This window comes from Gekko japonicus, unplaced genomic scaffold (genome assembly GCF_001447785.1).
Source record: "Gekko japonicus isolate JY-2015 unplaced genomic scaffold, Gekko_japonicus_V1.1 scaffold7, whole genome shotgun sequence".
Taxonomy (NCBI): Eukaryota; Metazoa; Chordata; class Lepidosauria; order Squamata; family Gekkonidae; genus Gekko; species Gekko japonicus.
Genome location: NW_015159711.1, coordinates 4,042,851 through 4,059,873, shown reverse-complemented (window position 1 = coordinate 4,059,873; position 17,023 = coordinate 4,042,851). Strand labels below are relative to the sequence as shown.

Here is a 17,023-nt window from a genome sequence, read left to right as displayed (position 1 = left end):
CTAGGCTGAAGCCGAGGGGCACTGCAGGGACTAGGGGCCCATCAATTTTTCTTTTTTTTTGCTGAGGCACTATTTTCTCTTCATAGACAGCCTGTATTATATAACCTCTGTTTATAAGATGATTAACTGCTTCCTTATTGCAGTGAAACAAATTGGCTCTTACATTAAAACAATTATCCATAAATTATATATTTTAATAAATAACATAATTAACTGCTTCCTTATTGCAGTGAAACAAATTGGCTCTTACATTAAAACAATTATCCATAAATTATATATTTTAATAAATAATTAAAAAACATTATTCGCTTCAAAATATTACGGTATTGAACAATTATACCCCCAAAATGTGCTTTCCTACTCGCGCAATAAAAATATATTTTGAAAATGTGAATAGAATTCTTCAGGAGACCCTCAAAATGGATATAGCTGAACTGCAGGCTGTGGAAGGTCGGTAGTTCAGCAGTTCGAGACCCGAGTGTGCCGCATGACGGGGTGAGCTCCCGTCTCTAGTTCCAGCTCCTGCCAACCCAGCAGTTCGAAAGCAAGAAATTGCAAGTAGATAAATAGGTACCACTTCGGTGGGAAGGTAACAGCGTTCCGTGCGCCTTGGTGTTTAGTCATGCCGGCCACATGACCATGGAAACGTCTTTAGACAGCGCTGGCTCTTCGGCTTTGAAACGGAGATGAGCACCGCAACCCTAGAGTCGGATTCGACTGGCTTTTGAGCAAAAGAAACCTTTACCTTTACCTTTTTACTGCAGTCTAGTACCTACCCTACCAGGGTCAGGCTGTCAGCTGTGGTGGGGTGAAAGATTGAAGTGCTGGAGAGCCCCCAAAATACCTGAGAAACTAGGGGCCGGGCCATGAGTTGATATGGCCCTGGTGGAAGGCTGAAACCCCTCTCTACCCACGGGACACAAAAATGCTAGGAGCTCAGCCCCTCCTCTGGTTTGGCCCTCAGGTGGCAGGTTTTGTGAAGGACACCCCTGACTGAGACTCTAGAGCACTCTTGACTGTCAGGCTGCCAGTGTCTACGGAGCCAGTGGTCCACAAGATGAGATGTGACAAGCAGCTTTGTACATTGTCATGAATAGAAGTCTCTGCAGCCAAAGGCACCAGGAAGGTGTTTGCTGAACTCTGGGACACCTTTTTCCCTTTGAACCATTCATACTTTTCGTGGGTGAAGCTCTGCAGTCCTCAATGGGCTCGGCTGATTTCCACCAGCACTGACAAGGCGTGGGAAGATGGTGGCTGCCTGCTGAAGGGTGGGACAGCCAATCTGCTCCCTGAGGTGATGGCTTCAGGTTGTCTTACAATAGCACCAGCTGTGGGTAAGCTTCGAAGAGGCTGACAGTGCCCTCCTAGGCAGAGGACAGACCCAAATCAGTGAGCACAGAAGGTTGTAACTCTGCTTAGGACTGCACAGTACAAGAAATAGCTATAAGCTAGAAGGTCTGAAGTCCAGCACTTGCCTTAGCCATGCACTTATTAGGAGGGCAATAAGAAAGGGGAGGAAACCTTTAACTCACATGTCACCTGAAATAATGGGAATAATAATGCTGATTTATCTTGTACATTTGCTGTAAGAAGAGTAAAACTCATGTATACAAAGCTTGGAGCTCTTCAGATGTGCTCCATATATAACAAATACTAATAGCAAGGCAGTCCTGGGTCTGGGACATTTTTCTAGTGCAAAAGGGGCCAACTGAAACGATAAATAGTTTGGAGATCTAGAAGGGAAAGTCCACAAGACTGGAGCTTTTAGCTGCTCAGAAAAAAGATAACTAAGATGGCAGTTTTGGAAAATGATGCACAGTACAGAGAAAATGGATAGAGGGAGATTGTTTTCCTCCTCCAAACACCAGAACTCAAATTTGTGTAATAAAATTGATAGAAGACGCAGATAATAAACTTCAGGAACTTGCTACCATAAAAAATGGTGATGTCTGCTGGCCTAAAGGGGACTGAACAGATTCAGGGAAGATAAGATTTATCAGAGGCTGTAAGCCATGATAGCTAAATGGATTTCCCATGTTTAGAGGCAGTATAACTCTGAAGTCCAGTTGCAAAAAATGGGAATGTTGAGGGCTTTGTGGAGGCATCTGGTGGGTCGGTGCTAGCAATGGGGTGGCTGGCCTAGATGGAACTTTGATTTGATCCTGTTCCTATGCACCTGAAAATGAGCCTCTGCACTACCAGCCAAACAAAGGATTCCTCATCTCTGTGCATTCTCCAAAATAAGGCTGAATTTTCACAGAGACCAGCAAAATGTGTGATGTCTCCTGTTCAGCATTGGTTGACTACATCTCCTTGGGTCTGCTTCGTGTTTCAGAAAGGGGACCGGATGGGTGTGGCTGTGAAGACCTGCAAGAAGGACTGCACTGCGGAAAACAAGGAGAAGTTCATGAGTGAAGCTAGTACGTAGGTGCCATTCTAAAACTGTGGCATGAAGCAACCGTACTTTGTCCCATGGGTGGCCCAAATAAGACACCCTAGGGAGATGCTATGGAATGCCTTGGTGGTAGCTAAAGGAAGCTATGGCTCAGGGCTAGGAAAGTTATGGCCCAAGGTCCAAATCAGGAAAAGGGTAAACTCACCCCTCCTCCAAACTAAAGATGCACATAAACCCTAACCGGGCACACCTAAGCAGAGTTTATTTATTTATTTATTTATTTAATTTTATTTATACCCCGCCCTCCCCGCATGCGGGCTCAGGGCGGCTTACAACATTATGGCACACAGTGCGACAAAACATAATAAAACGATTTAAAACAGTTGGTACGTGGGCCACGCCCAAGGATCCCGCGCGACTAAGGATCCCGCGCGACACTCATAAGTCCACTGCAGTTAGTGTAACTCTGCTTAGAATGGCACTGTAAGACACTTGGCAGGGCATGGCCTGACATATTGGATATTGCGTATTGCACCACTCACTGAAGTACGCCTTGAGCTATTAATAACATTGGAGCAGATCGTGTCTAGCACAAATGGAGTTATAAAAGACTAGGAGGAAAGCCCGTCATGGAGGAAGACAATGGGCCCTAGCATGGCGCGACAGAGGCACTGCGGTCTCCCACTCTCTCCCCCCTTGTGATCCCCCGGAGTCTGGGGGCAAGGGAGTGGCTTGTGAGCAGCTTCCCGCCCGGACTCCGGGCAACCTCCAGCAGCCTCGGGTTTGGCAGCACACCGGCCCCCGTCCAGTGAGAGGCCAGCCAGCTGCCGGTAGTCGGCGTTGGCAGCAGGATCGGGCTCGGCCTGAGGTGCCCCCGCGCACGCTGGAGTGGCCGGCGCATCCATTGTCTGGTTGCAGCCCGGCTGACAACCTGTAGCTGAGCTTGGGCGAGGATGGCAGTGGCAGCAGGATTGGGCCAAGCCCACCCCCCCGCTGGAGCAGCTGGCCCGTCTGTCGTCAGGTTGCACGCAGCCTGGGCGGCTACATGCATTCAGGTGAGGGTGGTGGCAGTGGAAGCAGGATGGGGGTGAGTCCCTCCTGCTGGAGGAGGCGGCCCATCCATCGCCAGGTCGCGCACAGCCCAGCTGGCTACCTGGCACGATTGGGCTGAGGCCCCCGGCCGCTGGAGCATCTGACCCATCCGTCCACTCAAAGGAGAGTGAGGCCGAGATGCCGGGTGCCGTCTCTGTGGGCGGGGCCACACCCACAGAGGCAGCAATGCAGCCAGTGGAGACAGACGCCCTGGGACTGACACACCAGGGCGTCATCCAATTCGGGAGCTTGTCGAATGTTCTGGAGAGTGCCACCACCAGAAGGCTTTTATATATAAGAGAGATGAAGGGAAACTCTCCTGTCTCCCCCACTTTTGCAGCAGCTTGCTGTGCCCCACCCCCAACTGTTTCGGGGCGGGGGAGGTCAGTGGATCCCCATGAACATCATAGGGCATATAGTAGGGGTTTGCAAATTATTAGAAATTATCCTCCTGTCTTCTGCAAGTGGAAAAACAGGATAGGATCCAAACAACGGCAGACAATTGCCTTTCTAAAAGAAACCTGTAGCCAGAAGAAAAGAAGTGGAAGACTTCCTGTTGCAGAGAATTGAATACAACATATAGGAAACAGAATAGAGACTTTGTTAATGTACAATAAGAATAATAATAAGGGGGAGCCCTTGGACAGTGACCCTGGGGCGTAGACTATAGGTGTTATGCAAAGCATGTCCTTTATTAGTGTCTGTGAACGTTTGGAAGGTATTCTGTTTATTTATTAGCTTTTTAGTCGCCGCTCACCCAAAGGCTCTCGTGGTGACCTACAAATAAGGTAAAACAACATAAAAACAAATAACAAATATAAAATATTAACACTGAAATATTAAGTTATTAAAATATGTGGCAATCACCATACCACTATTAAAACAGCCCAAACATGGTTAGCTTCTAAAGCCCACCATAAACAATGTAACTGTGCATACCTTGCAGAAACTAAACAAGTCTGACAAGGTACAGGTGTCACCTGAGAGTGCGTTTCATCCCGTAGGGGCCACAACTGAGAAGGCCCTTCCCCTGGTAACAGCAAACTGAGCCATCTTGAGGCCAAACAGATTGTTGGCCCTGTTGGATTTAATATTAATTAGGAATGTGAACTTTTTCCTTGTTCTGTTCCATTTTTCCAGAAATCAGCTCCATGCCATGTTTCACTCCTCCCCTAATTCCTTCCTAGCTAGGAGAATTTCTAAAATTAACTCTGGAAACGCAACCCGTGCATGTTGCCATGCTTTTCTATTCTTTCAGTTCATTCGCATATTTTTCCTTTCTGCATTAATAATGTGCTTGTGTGAATTGATGGTAGAATGCAAAAAAAAAAAAAGCAATCTTGATGTGATTGTCAGTAGGATAGCATCAATGTGCACGACTGCATGTGTGCATTTTGATGCTATCCTACACATAATCACATCAAGATGGATAAAACAATGCAAAAAATCATACACCACACAAAAAAGAATATCTAGTCATGTGTACAGTCACACTGAGACTGCTTTTTTGACAGTGTTTTAACAAGAGGTTACTCCATCAATAATAGAGAGGAGGGGACGGTCACAGATGGACTGACGGAAATGAAAACAGCAGAACATCCTTTATTCTGTAAGAAACTGATATATTTTTTTTAAGTGATAATCAAAGAGTCCTAATGCTCTCCAGAAACAAACCGGGTAATATGGAACTCCAAAATCCAGGGAGCAAGTCAGATGAAGAGAGCATTCCTAGCCTAAAGAAATGTCATGGAAGGATGTGTGTGCAGGCATGCCCATAAGAATGAGGCAGGAGACACGGGGCACAAGAGCTTAAGGGCTAGATTTGCTCTGGGAAGGGTAATGTTCTGAAATTAAATGTGTTTTCTCAGTGCTGATGAAGAAGATGGACCATCCCCACATTGTGAAGCTCATTGGGATCACAGAAGACGATCCAACATGGATTGTGATGGAGCTGTATCCTTATGGAGAGGTGAGGCCCACAGCTTTCATCATGCACACAGGTGACAGAATTTGCTAGAATGGGGATGGAATCCGGGTAGGGTATTGCCCGGAGGAGCAGGGGAGAGGGAGGAAAGGGGGTTCCTGAACAGAACCAGGTACCTGCATTCTCCCTTTGCATAACAAATGCTCAGCAATTTTAAATCTGACAGGGCCAGTCATCTGTTTGGCAGCATGCCGGGCAAGAGCCCCATATATGCCTCCCTTCCCACTGCAGCCTTTTTTGTTTCTAAAATGGCAGATTTCTGCACAGAAGCTCTGAGTTATTTTCCCGCACGTGGATATCTCTTGTTTAATCCAGCTAAGTGGCTGCTAAATCTGATCTACATTATTAGCACCGGCAATCATGTGCAGCTACTCTGGTCTAAACCCACCAGAGTCAATGGGCATGGCGTGGACGAACTCCGCATAGGACTGCAGTGCTGCTTTGTCCAGGATTAGCACCCCAGCCCCACACACTTCCCCCAGGGGACTGCAAGCCCCACCGAAAGCACACTGCACCAGCAAGCCTTGAAGCTGGGGAAGTGGTCTGCCCGGTTGCAGCAGGGGGTGGCCTTGACTGAGTCTGCTTGGGAGTCAGCCAGCGTGAATGAGCCCAGTAGCGGAAGCCACCCTAGCCCAATTTCTACCAGAAGGGACTCTGGCACTGAGATCCAGGGGCAGGTGGACAGCAGGCAACACTGACCTCCTTAGGTTGGGCAGGGCAGCCAGCTCTTTAAAGAAGCTCAGGGGGAAGAGCCAGGGAGCTCACTAATTCCAGACAAGTGTCCATTGGCCCAGAGGCCTGTCACTCCCTAGGACTGGGCTGGGGAAGGAGGACTGGCTGAGCCCTCCCTTGGGAACCATTTATAAGGTGTGCCCAGGAGCAGCCAGGGAGGAAGAGAAGATTCATTCTCTAGTAGGTGGGGACAGGCACTTGGCAGAGCAGCGTGGGGAAACTGGGTGAAAGGGAATCCCCACCTTTTGCTCTAGCCTGAGGGCTCTATCCTGGGGTACTTGCCCAACAAAAAGCAACCCTGGAGAGCGAGACAGCTCTGGACTCAGACCCAGCTCCAGTGGATCCTGACATGCTTATACTGAGTTTCCTACCTGTGGCTTTCTCCCCCAAAAATCTTTGGGATTGCAGTTTAATGAGAGTGCTGAAAATGCTGCTACTGACACCCCCCCCCCCCCCGGTGGAACTACCACTAACACATTTCCCAGGAGAAAGCAAATTGCCCTTTAAACCATTGTTCTTTATTTTTTTAAAAAACGATAGTATTTAGTGGGGGGATGCTGCCTATTCCTGCCTTGTGCAGGTTGTCTTACTTCCATTATTTGGATTGTCAAAAAATCGGGTCATCTTTTTGGCATCTGTTGGAGGAGTCCAGAAGAGAGACTTCCTTGAATTTGAGGTTCTGTAGGGAGAAGAATTGGAAGTCTGAGCTATCCCTGACATGAGCTTTCCTCTCCCCATTGCAGCTGGGACACTACCTCGAGCAGAACAAGGCTTCCCTGAAAGTCCTCACTCTCATCCTGTACACCTTGCAGGTTGGCAAGGCCATGGCGTACCTGGAGGCCATCAACTGTGTGCACAGGTACAAGAATGACTCAGATGAAGTGGGGCTCTGTGGGGTGGTATGTGGAGGCACCTTTTCATGGTTCCAATCCGAACAAGTGAAGAATTCCCCGTAAACACCTCTGCACTGTCATGGCGCTCTCAGAGCTATGCAGAATCCCACAAGGGCTATAGAGAGAGTGTGTGTTGTGTGATGTGAACAGACTTGAGGGTACCAGGAAATATGCTGGCAGTACTTGGGGAACTGAGACAGTTGTATTGTCTGCAGCATTGCAAGGCTAACATCTGAGTGCTGGATTGGAGGGCAGGATGAATTGTTTTTCTAGCACTGTGCACTTAAAGAACAGTGGGAAATGGACCTGAATCCACCCAAACCACCCCACCTGTGCATACGTACACACACACACACGCAAGGATCTAACGCCCCAGCACTAGCCTCAGTTCCCAGCATTACACGGAGGGGGGACAAAATGGGTGCAACACCACGGGAGCACAAAGGCAGCCTGTGTGTTTATGTAAATCTAGGACCTCAACATGGATGGGTGGTGATACAGGCGGTGGGCAATCATGCTCAGCTACCCCTACTGCCACTCGCATCCCCGGCCATATGCTCGTGTCTCTTGTCCTAGAGCGAGCCAAATCCCCAAGGGAGGAAATGACCCATTTGATTTCTTATCTGCAGGGATATTGCTGTCAGAAATGTACTGGTAGCTTCTCCCGAATGCGTCAAGTTGGGAGATTTTGGCCTCTCCCGATACATTGAGGACGATGAGTATTACAAAGGTAAGAAAGGATCTGGTGAGGTGGGGGGCTGGAGCTACATTTGAACACAGTATATGGGGAAAGTCCCCAGCTCAGTCCTTGAAAGCTTCGATTCACAGGATCCCGGACAGGTCATCTAGGAGTCTGGAGAGCCACTGCCCGTCAGAGTAGACTCTGCTGAGTCAGATGGTTTCATTCAGTAGCATCCCCTATTTGTAACTGCTAAATATTCTCATGCAGCTCATGCATACTTAGCAACCAAGTTTGGAAAATTGCATTTATTTAATTATTTAGCATATTTTTTAAAAAAAATCCCAGACAGTAGTGGGTTAGTTGGGCCAATAGGCTGACTCACTATAAGGCAGGTTCATGTGTTTAGTCTGCACGATTCTGAAATAAGGTTTCTGGGACCTAGACGTGGAAGCAGGGAGGGGGGCTGCCGCGAAGTGATTCAATACAGCCAGAAGTGAAAAACCTCGACTCTCGGTTGACTCACTGTGATCTCTTCTCCCCGCAACCCAGCTTCGGTGACTCGCCTGCCCATCAAGTGGATGGCACCTGAGTCGATCAACTTCCGCCGCTTCACCTGTGCCAGCGATGTGTGGATGTTTGGTGAGTGGAAACTCAGGGGCAGGGCGAGGCATTTGCCTTTACCTCTCAGTCATACCCAGTTCTTGAAGGGAGATCAGACAGAAGCAAAGGCAGAAGGAGAACCCAAGCACAGGTCTGAGGTGCTGGGTCATTTTTGGACTCAGCTGAGGAACAACAGGCCAGAGATGACAGGCTTAAACTGGAGACCCTGAGGGGACTCAGACCAGTCCATAGCTGTTGCCCCTCATTCTCTGGGGAGGAGTCACTATGGGAATGGAATGCCTCTAGCGCTTGGCTTCTACAGGTCTTTCGGGACTGCCCCTCCTGGTAAACTCCCCCCAAGAACACCGTGTTCTTCAAACAAAGATCTATTGGTGGTTCCTGGACCAAGAAGTATTTGGTTGGCCTTGACCAGAGCCAGAGCCTTTTCAGCTCTGGCCCTGGCCTGGTGGAACGCTCTACCTGCTGAGATCTGGGCCCTGCGAAATATCTCACTGTTCCACAGGGCCTGTAAAACAGAGCTGTTCCACCAGGCCTATGGCCAAGGCCCCTGACTGAGGGAAATGACAGCTTCCTCAATGGGCCTCCCTTCTCTTTCCCTTTTTTGCCTCCCCAATGCTGATGATTGTATCTTTCCCTTACGAAGTCATATGATACACGCCATCTATGTAGCGTGATGAGTTTTAATTTTTAATCATTTTTAATCATCGTTTATTATTTTAATCATCATTTATGAGGCCAGCTGTAGCAGGGGAGGGCGAGTCAGAAATCTAACAAATAAATAAATAAATATCCTTAGCCTCAAGGGAAGGAACTCACTCCCTGAAAACCAGGCGCTTGTTGCACCAGGCACACACCCACAATGTGCACCCCACAGGCAGACAGTCACACAGTCAAATACACTGTGCCTTATACTGGATAGACCGCCCCCATCCTGCTTGCTGGCAGCTTCATGCCTGGCTTTTGTCTTTTATTGCCTTTTAACTTAAAGCTAAGGTCTTTATTGGAACGATATGCAGTTATCTAAGAGTGAGAGGCACAGAGTCTAGTGCCCTGGCTTCCTTTTCCTGTTGCTGAGTTTGAATTAACTTGGCTCTTACCCCTTGGCAGACACTTTGTGACCACAATGATTCCTCAGTGCTGCTCCCTTAAGGATTACCAACTGTTGTTTAGGAAATTCCAAGAGCTTTCGGGGTAGAGCATGGGGAGGTCAAGACTTGGGGAGGGGAGGGATCGCAGAGGGGTACAGTGCCACAGAGTCCACCCTCCAAGGCAGCCATTTTCTCCAGGGGAGCTGATCTCTGTCATCTGGAGGCCAGCTGGAATTCTGGGAGAGATCCAGGCTCCTCCTGGAGGCTGGCAACCCAAGCCTCGGTTCTAACTGTGTATTCACCTGGGTAGCCGTGTTGGTCTGGAACAGCAGAACAATGTTTGAGTCCAGCGGCATCTTTAAGACCACCAAAGGTTTATTCTGGGCATGAGCTTTCATGTGCGTGAAGAAGTGTGCATGCACATGAAAGCGTATACCCAGAATTAAATTTTGTTGATCTTAAAGGTGCCACTGGACTCAGACTTTGTTCTGTGTATTCGCAGTGATTGAGACTAGGGTTGCCAGCTTTGGGTTGGGAAATACCTGGTGATTTGGGGGTGGGGTGGGGGTGGAGCCTGAGGAGGGCGGGGTTTAGGGAGGGGAGGGGCTTCAGTGGGGCACAATGCCATAGAGCCCACCTTCCAAAGCAGCCATTTTCTCCAGGGGAACGGATCTTGGTCATCTGGAGATCAGCTGTAACAGCAGATCTCAGCCACGACCAGGAGTTTGGCAACCCTAACTAGACAGCCAACTCATGACAATACAGAAAGGGCTGAGTCAGAGAGCTTTGTTCAGACAGTCAGCATTTGCTGGAGAGGCTGGGGTCAAAAAGTCCCCAGGTCAATTTCAAGCAGCCAGAATAGCAGAAGACATTCCTCTGCCTGTGTCCCTAGAGAGCTGCTGCAAGTTGGGGGGGGGGACGGGGGGACTGACTCTCTGCCTCCATATTATAAGGCTCATGGTCATGCTTCTTTAGTTAGGGGTGTGACTGATTCAGCCTTAGGGCAGACCTGCTGAAAGGGTCAGAAGGGACATGGGTTGTTTACCAAGGGAAAACTCCAACAGGGCTAGCACTTTTAAAAAGCTTTTTAAGCCACTCTCCCTTAAGACTTCATCCCTTTAGTGGCCTTTACACCCTTTTTCTTTCTGCCATGGCTTGTGCAGGAATTCAGCAGGTGCTTTTTCTTGCCTGAAGATGTAATGACAGGAGAAGCTTCACCAGGTGAATTTCTGGCTCTCACACAGCCATTAGAGTCTCAAGATACCTGCCACATATTGTAGTGACCAGACAATAACAAATACACCGTGTGAACAGGCTATTGAGCTAATTAGTGAGAATGACTCTTTTCAGTTTTTTTAAATCAGCTGTAAAAATATCTTTCCAGCTAAATGAACTGTTTGGAAACCTCTGCTTTGTGTGATCATTTACAGACACTGCTCAAATTCTAGAATATCCAAGGAACATGAAATTTGGACAGGCTTTTGCTACCTATTAGGTGATTGGCAGCTATATAATTTCACAAGGATGGTGTTAACAATATGATGTAGCCTGATGAGTTTTGACTTCTAATGTAACTTATTCTAGTAGGTTTGACCTTTTCTGCTATTGAGCAACTCATTTCATCAAGGGAGTTTCTGGATTATTAACTTCCGTCCTGATGAAGATCATTTTTGAAACGGGATTGTTAACCGTCTGCCTGTCTTCTTGCTCTCTAATTGTTGAATATTTGTGATTACTGGTTATGTATAATCATTTATGTTTCTTGGATATTGTCTTTGTTCACTTTAAAACATTACTCTAGAATTTGAGCAGTGTCTGTAAATGATTACAGACAGTTCATTCTGCTGGAAATATATTTTTACAGCTGATTTAAAAAATTGAAAGGAGTCATTCTTACTAATTGGCTCAGTAGCCGGTTCACACGGTGTTTTTGTTATTATCTGTGCATATCTCCACACCGTGGTCCTTTGTTTTGTTTTGTCTAACATATTACAATGACAGCCGTCTGTGGTGCTAAAAGAATGGCAGCGGTGGTTGAGGGGCGTCCCATATGGTGCATTCAGACATGTGATTTTGTTACTGTATTTTACTGTTTTATATTAGAAGAAGAAGAGAAGAGATTGGATTTATATCCCGCCCTTCACTTGGAGTCTCAGAGCGGCTTACAAACTCCTTTCCCCTCCCCTCCCCACAACAGACACCCTGTGAGGTGGGTGGGGCTGAGAGAACTCTGACACAAACTGCTCTTTTTCAAGGACAGCTGTGCCAGAGCTTGTGACTGACCCAAGGTCACATCAGCAGGTGCAAGTGGAGGAGTGGGGATTCAAACCCGGTTCTCCCAGATTAGAGTTCGCGCGCTTAACCACTACACCAAACTGGCTCTCCAGCTTATGCGCTTTTATTGTTTTAATCCTGGCACTTTGTGCCCTTGTTAGCCGGCCTGAGCCTTCGGGGTAGGGCGGGATACAAATCTAAAGGTAAATAAATAAATAAAAATAAATGACAAGTGGTGGCTCCAGATAACTACATTTTGCAGGCTATTCCTCCCCTAAAAGTTCCAGAAGGGGGGATGTGCAGCTTGAACCTAAAAAGACTACATTGGCAGGATTTCAGGAGATAAATAAGCCCTGGAGGCTGGATGTAGATGCCAGTCTTTTAGAGAGGGGATACTGTCATGGAGTATCATGGAGCAAACCAACTCCTGGGCCTCCAATCTGATTAACTCCACCACCACCACCCTGTCTGAAACTGCTGCCTGCTTTGATTTCTTCCTGCTTTCCTCCACCACAGCTGTTTGCATGTGGGAAATCCTCAGCTACGGCAAGCAGCCCTTCTTCTGGCTAGAGAACAAAGATGTGATTGGAGTGCTGGAGAAGGGGGACCGTCTGCCCAAGCCTGACGCCTGCCCGCCCGTCCTCTACACCCTGATGACACGCTGCTGGGACTATGACCCCAGTGACAGGCCCAAGTTCAAGGAGCTGGTCTGCAGCTTGAGGTAAGCGAGAGGCTGGCCCTGACGCCCCCCCCCCTTCTTGGTTTTACAGGCCAAAGTCTGCAGCCCAAAAACATCGTACATAAAGTAGGCATGACAGCAAGACAGCAAGATTTCCTCTTATTCTGCAGTGGCTTCCAGTTTAGGGTATGGCCTTGTTTATTTATTATTTAGGGTATGGCCTTGTTTATTTATTTATTATAAAAACACCCATCCCCCCTTTTAGCCACCATGGGTTCAAGATAACTTACATTAGATAAAAACAAGGTAAGCAGTAGCAATGAAACGAATAGCAACGCAAACCCCAAACTTGTAAGAAAAAGAGTGGCAGGGAGATAAGGAGAGCACTTAAACCCTCATTTTCAGCCAGAATCTAGATGGATATTGCAATTTCTTTAGGCATTGTTCACACCGTGTGAAATATACTACATGCACTCGAAACTTGAGGGCTTCCCCCCCCACCATCAACTCTGAAATTCTCATACAGCTGCACTCTGCCCCCAGTGTTGCATTCCACACCTTTGTCCTCCAGCCGTGGCCTTGCCCAGTTGTCCTGGTGCACTTGGAGGCAGCAAGGTTCAATCCCTGGCATCCCCAGTTAAAAGGATCAGGCAGTGGTAATAGACCTGAGACCCTGGAGAGCTGCTGCCAGTCACAGTAGACATTACTGACCATGATGGACCCAGCGTCTGATTCAGTATAAGGCACCTTCATGTGTCGATGTGCTGTTTCCGTGGAATCCTGCGTTGGGGCAGTAGGTTTTGAACCTGGTGTCCATTTAGCTGTGTTCAACAATAGCCGAGGCTTGGTGGTCTCTATGCTTTGGATAAAAACTTTTAAGAGCTCAGGGGCAGTCTTAGTGATTCTCTGGCCCTGGGCCAAACTTGAAGATGGTGGTCCAGAATACTCAGGCAAGGGGGAGGGTAATCAGTAGTACAACTACAACTGCAGTGGATGCCAACACTGCCTGAGCCTTGGGCACCCCCGACCACCCTACAGCTGGTTGATAGTCTCCCCATCCTATCTGAATCTCAAGAAGCACTGGGGATCAGTCACAGTGGCTGGGGCAGCTGCTTGCAGGGAGGGGGGACACCCCCCCCCCCGTGCAGGACCCAGGGCAGCTGCCCCGGATGCCCTGTTGCTCAGACTGCCCCGTTTAGGAGCTTTGCAAGCAGCAGAGGGCGCTGTTCCGTAAAGCTGAATTGCTTTGTTCCCTTTTCTTCCCTGTTTGATAAAAGTGACGTTTACCAGATGGAGAAGGACATTGTCCGGGAACAAGAGAGGAACAACCGCCACCGTCCCCCCAAAATCATGGAGCCCACCTCTTTCCAGGAGCCCCCACCAAAGGTAAGAGGAACACAGTGGCCTCTTGGCAGTGCTGGCAAACTTGTTGTGATTTCACTGTTTGGTTTCAAAGGGAAAAGTTCATACAAATGTGACAGAGAGAGGGGTGGACCCTGTGCACCTCCAGGATTTAGAAATGTCTAAATCTCACAACAACTTATGCTGTAGAGAGAATAATACACCCTGTCTTCCATTTTATCCGATTTAAATTGATTAAATCAAATAAATAAGATCTTAAAATGATTCCCTCGGATCTAACACATGGGTTGTCTCAAATCAGTGTTTTCAAAACAAACACTATATCAACACACAGGCACACATAAATACACTTATTCATAATTTAAGTTCTTTTTTGCTGATAAAAAAAGCAGCCAATTTCTGTAAACGAAGGCCCCTGCCACACGGCAGGGGAAAAACCGCGCCAACGTTGAGACGCCGCGGCGGGATCCCACGGATCCCTTGGCCACGGCGCCTTTTCTCACCGGCACGATCAAACGCCGGGGAGAAAACACGGCTCTGACCGGGAGCCGGCCGAACTGCACATGTCGGAGCATGCGCAGTTCGGCTACAGGCCGGGGTTGTGCCGGCGCAAGGACGCGCCGGCGATCAAACGCCCGGTTTGCAGCGCAGCTTCCCGTTGAACCACCAAGGTAGGTGGTTTCAACTTGCGGCGGATTTGTGCGGGGAAGGGCCAGTTCGGGGACGGAAGCTCGACGCTTCCCAGATGTTGTGTTGTGATCGCGCCGGTTTGATCCGCCTTCGAACTGTCCCGCTCCCGGCCCAAATCGCTTAGTGTGAACAGGACCATAGCACTTCTTAGTTGCTGTAGATTTTCCGGGTTGTGTGGCCGTGGTCTTGTCATTGTAGAACCTGACGTTTCGCCAGTAACTGTGACTGGCATCCTCAGAGGTGTAACACAGAAAGATGGAGTACTCTCTGTGTCAAGGTTAGCACTTCTTAACTAAACTGAGTGGTTTGTTTGGTGGTGGATTTGCTGTCAAGTCATAACTGATTGGGGGGGGCTTGGCAGCTGTCCTTCCGGTGGACTGCAGCTCTTATGCTCTCCTGCTACCCCCAACGGAAAAACAAGATTTACTCTTTAAAAAACAAGGTAACTTTACAAAATCTTTCAATGCCAGGCAGGGAGAGAGCCGAGGGGAAAAGGGAGTTATAAACTCGCCTCTCAAACTGCCAAGGAAGAATAATACTGAATCAGGAGGATCAGACCGAGAGCTCTCCTTGCTAGAGGAAATGGCGGCGGCAGGAGGGATTTCAAACCAAGACTATCAGGCTTCAATTACACAGACATTAACAAAAATAAAGGAGGAGATTAAGAGTGAGATAAAAGCTTTGTCTTCTGATGTTGGACAATTAAGAAAGGAATTTGCTCAGCTCAAGCTTGTCATTGAACCAATAAATCAAAAACTAGATGAATTTACTTCAACTGTGAAAGCGACGGGGAAGAAAACTGAATCTGCACTTCAAATCGCTAAAAAAGCAGCTGATGATTTGCCGGAGATACAAGAGTTTGAAAAATGGGCTAAAAATAAAATTATCCTTCAGGAGACCAGATTAAGGGAAAGGAAAGCGAAACTACATGGAGTTTCCTTAAACGTCTATGTAACAGGTTATCTTAAAGAGGAACTAAACAAATGGATCTTCTTCGTGGTCTCTGTGCTTCACACCAATGGGTTTAGTGCGCACGCGCTGACCCAACTGGTGCTGTAGCAAGCTATTTTTCAACGGATTTTCGCACGAGTCCACTGGGCATGCGCAGGAACCCCAGCGCGCATGCCCAGAGGGACGGGCGCAGACATCCCGCCAGTTCTCTTTCTACCGCCGCGTTGAAAGGACCCTTTTTGCCTTTCTTCCTGACCAGATAGTTGTAGCTGCCTTCAGGCCTTTACTTAATTTTTTCTTCTCTTCGGATTCGTCCTCCGTGTGACTTTTCTCTTTAGTTTTTTCGTTTAAAAAAAAAAAAGGAGAAGGAAAGGAATTTCACTCTCCTGAGGGGAATCTCCTCAGGCCTTCGGGCCATTTCCCCCCCCTCCTCCTCGCTTCTCCCCGGCGTTTATTTTTCTCGCCGCATGGAAAAGAAAAAGAAGAAGAGTCAGAAGTGGGGATTTTTTAAGTGCTGTAAGAAGTGTGGAAGTAAATTGGCTCCTCCTGACGGCCATGAACTTTGTTTGTTCTGCTTAGGCGAGTCGCATAGAGCAGATACTTGTAAACATTGTGCTAAATTCTCGAACCAGACTAAGAAGAACCGTGCCGCACGGTTGAAAGTAGCCTTGTTGGAATCCGCGCTTCACCCGTCTACGATGACGGACCAACCGTCTACCTCAAGAACAGCCGTCGATACCGGAGCATCGATACCGACGAGATCGACATCGAAGCCACTTCAAAATCTGTACAGTCGACTAAAGGCAAGTCTGTGAAAGAACATTCTACTAAGAGGGATAAGCCGCCCAAGCCGTCTAAGGAGGGTAAGACTGGGCCCTCTGAGGGCGTTCCTTTGCAGAACCCGCCAGCGTTAGTGCCGGAATCCACGGTTGCGTCTATATCAAAGGATGCATCGATACCGACTGAGGCGTCGATACCGGAGCCACAACCTCCTAGAATGTCGCCTTCTGGTCTACTGGCTTCATCTCTAAGCCAACAGATGCCAGAGATCGTCGATATCGATACGGCCAATAGGTGCAGAGTTTCCCCCCGCAAGATCTACTTCATCGGCATCGATGCTTTCTGGACTGCCCGATACCGATGGCGGTCGGTACCGACCAAGACATAATGTTGACCGTTACCATCCCTCTCAGTTGATTCCGGCTGTCGATACCGATGTGTCTGCCTATTGTCATACCCAGGGGCAGGGACATGCTAGAGCTAGAAGCCGCTCCCCTCGGTCCTTTCGGCCACCGCTCTCATGGGATGAGAGGCAAATGAGGTATCTCTATGGACCTTACCACCCTCCAATGCCATGGCTCCAACATACTACATATCCAGATTGGGACACTTATTCCGTTCGTTCCAACCACAGGTCTCGGTCACCTACTAAGTCTCGGCCTACGGCAACAATTTCTAGGCCTCCACTTCAACCTCCATCCTTACCACTAGAAACGCAACCTGCGGCCCCACCACCTAAACCATTGGTGCCTGCAGTGCCACTTGTCCATATCACGCCTCAGACTGATTCAGAACAGGAC

The 17,023-nt window shown here is 48.2% G+C and overlaps 1 protein-coding gene across 1 annotated transcript in view; it reads left to right on the top strand.

Moving 5' to 3' along the window:
* PTK2B (protein tyrosine kinase 2 beta) overlaps positions 1–17,023 on the top strand; it is a 65,920-nt gene that overhangs the window by 23,303 nt on the left and 25,594 nt on the right. The window contains exons 15-21 of the mRNA XM_015413346.1: positions 2,336–2,420; positions 5,356–5,456; positions 6,947–7,062; positions 7,726–7,826; positions 8,328–8,417; positions 12,278–12,482; positions 13,718–13,826. Coding sequence (XP_015268832.1) covers positions 2,336–2,420; positions 5,356–5,456; positions 6,947–7,062; positions 7,726–7,826; positions 8,328–8,417; positions 12,278–12,482; positions 13,718–13,826 — 807 coding nt within the window. The remainder of the gene's footprint in view (positions 1–2,335; positions 2,421–5,355; positions 5,457–6,946; positions 7,063–7,725; positions 7,827–8,327; positions 8,418–12,277; positions 12,483–13,717; positions 13,827–17,023) is intronic.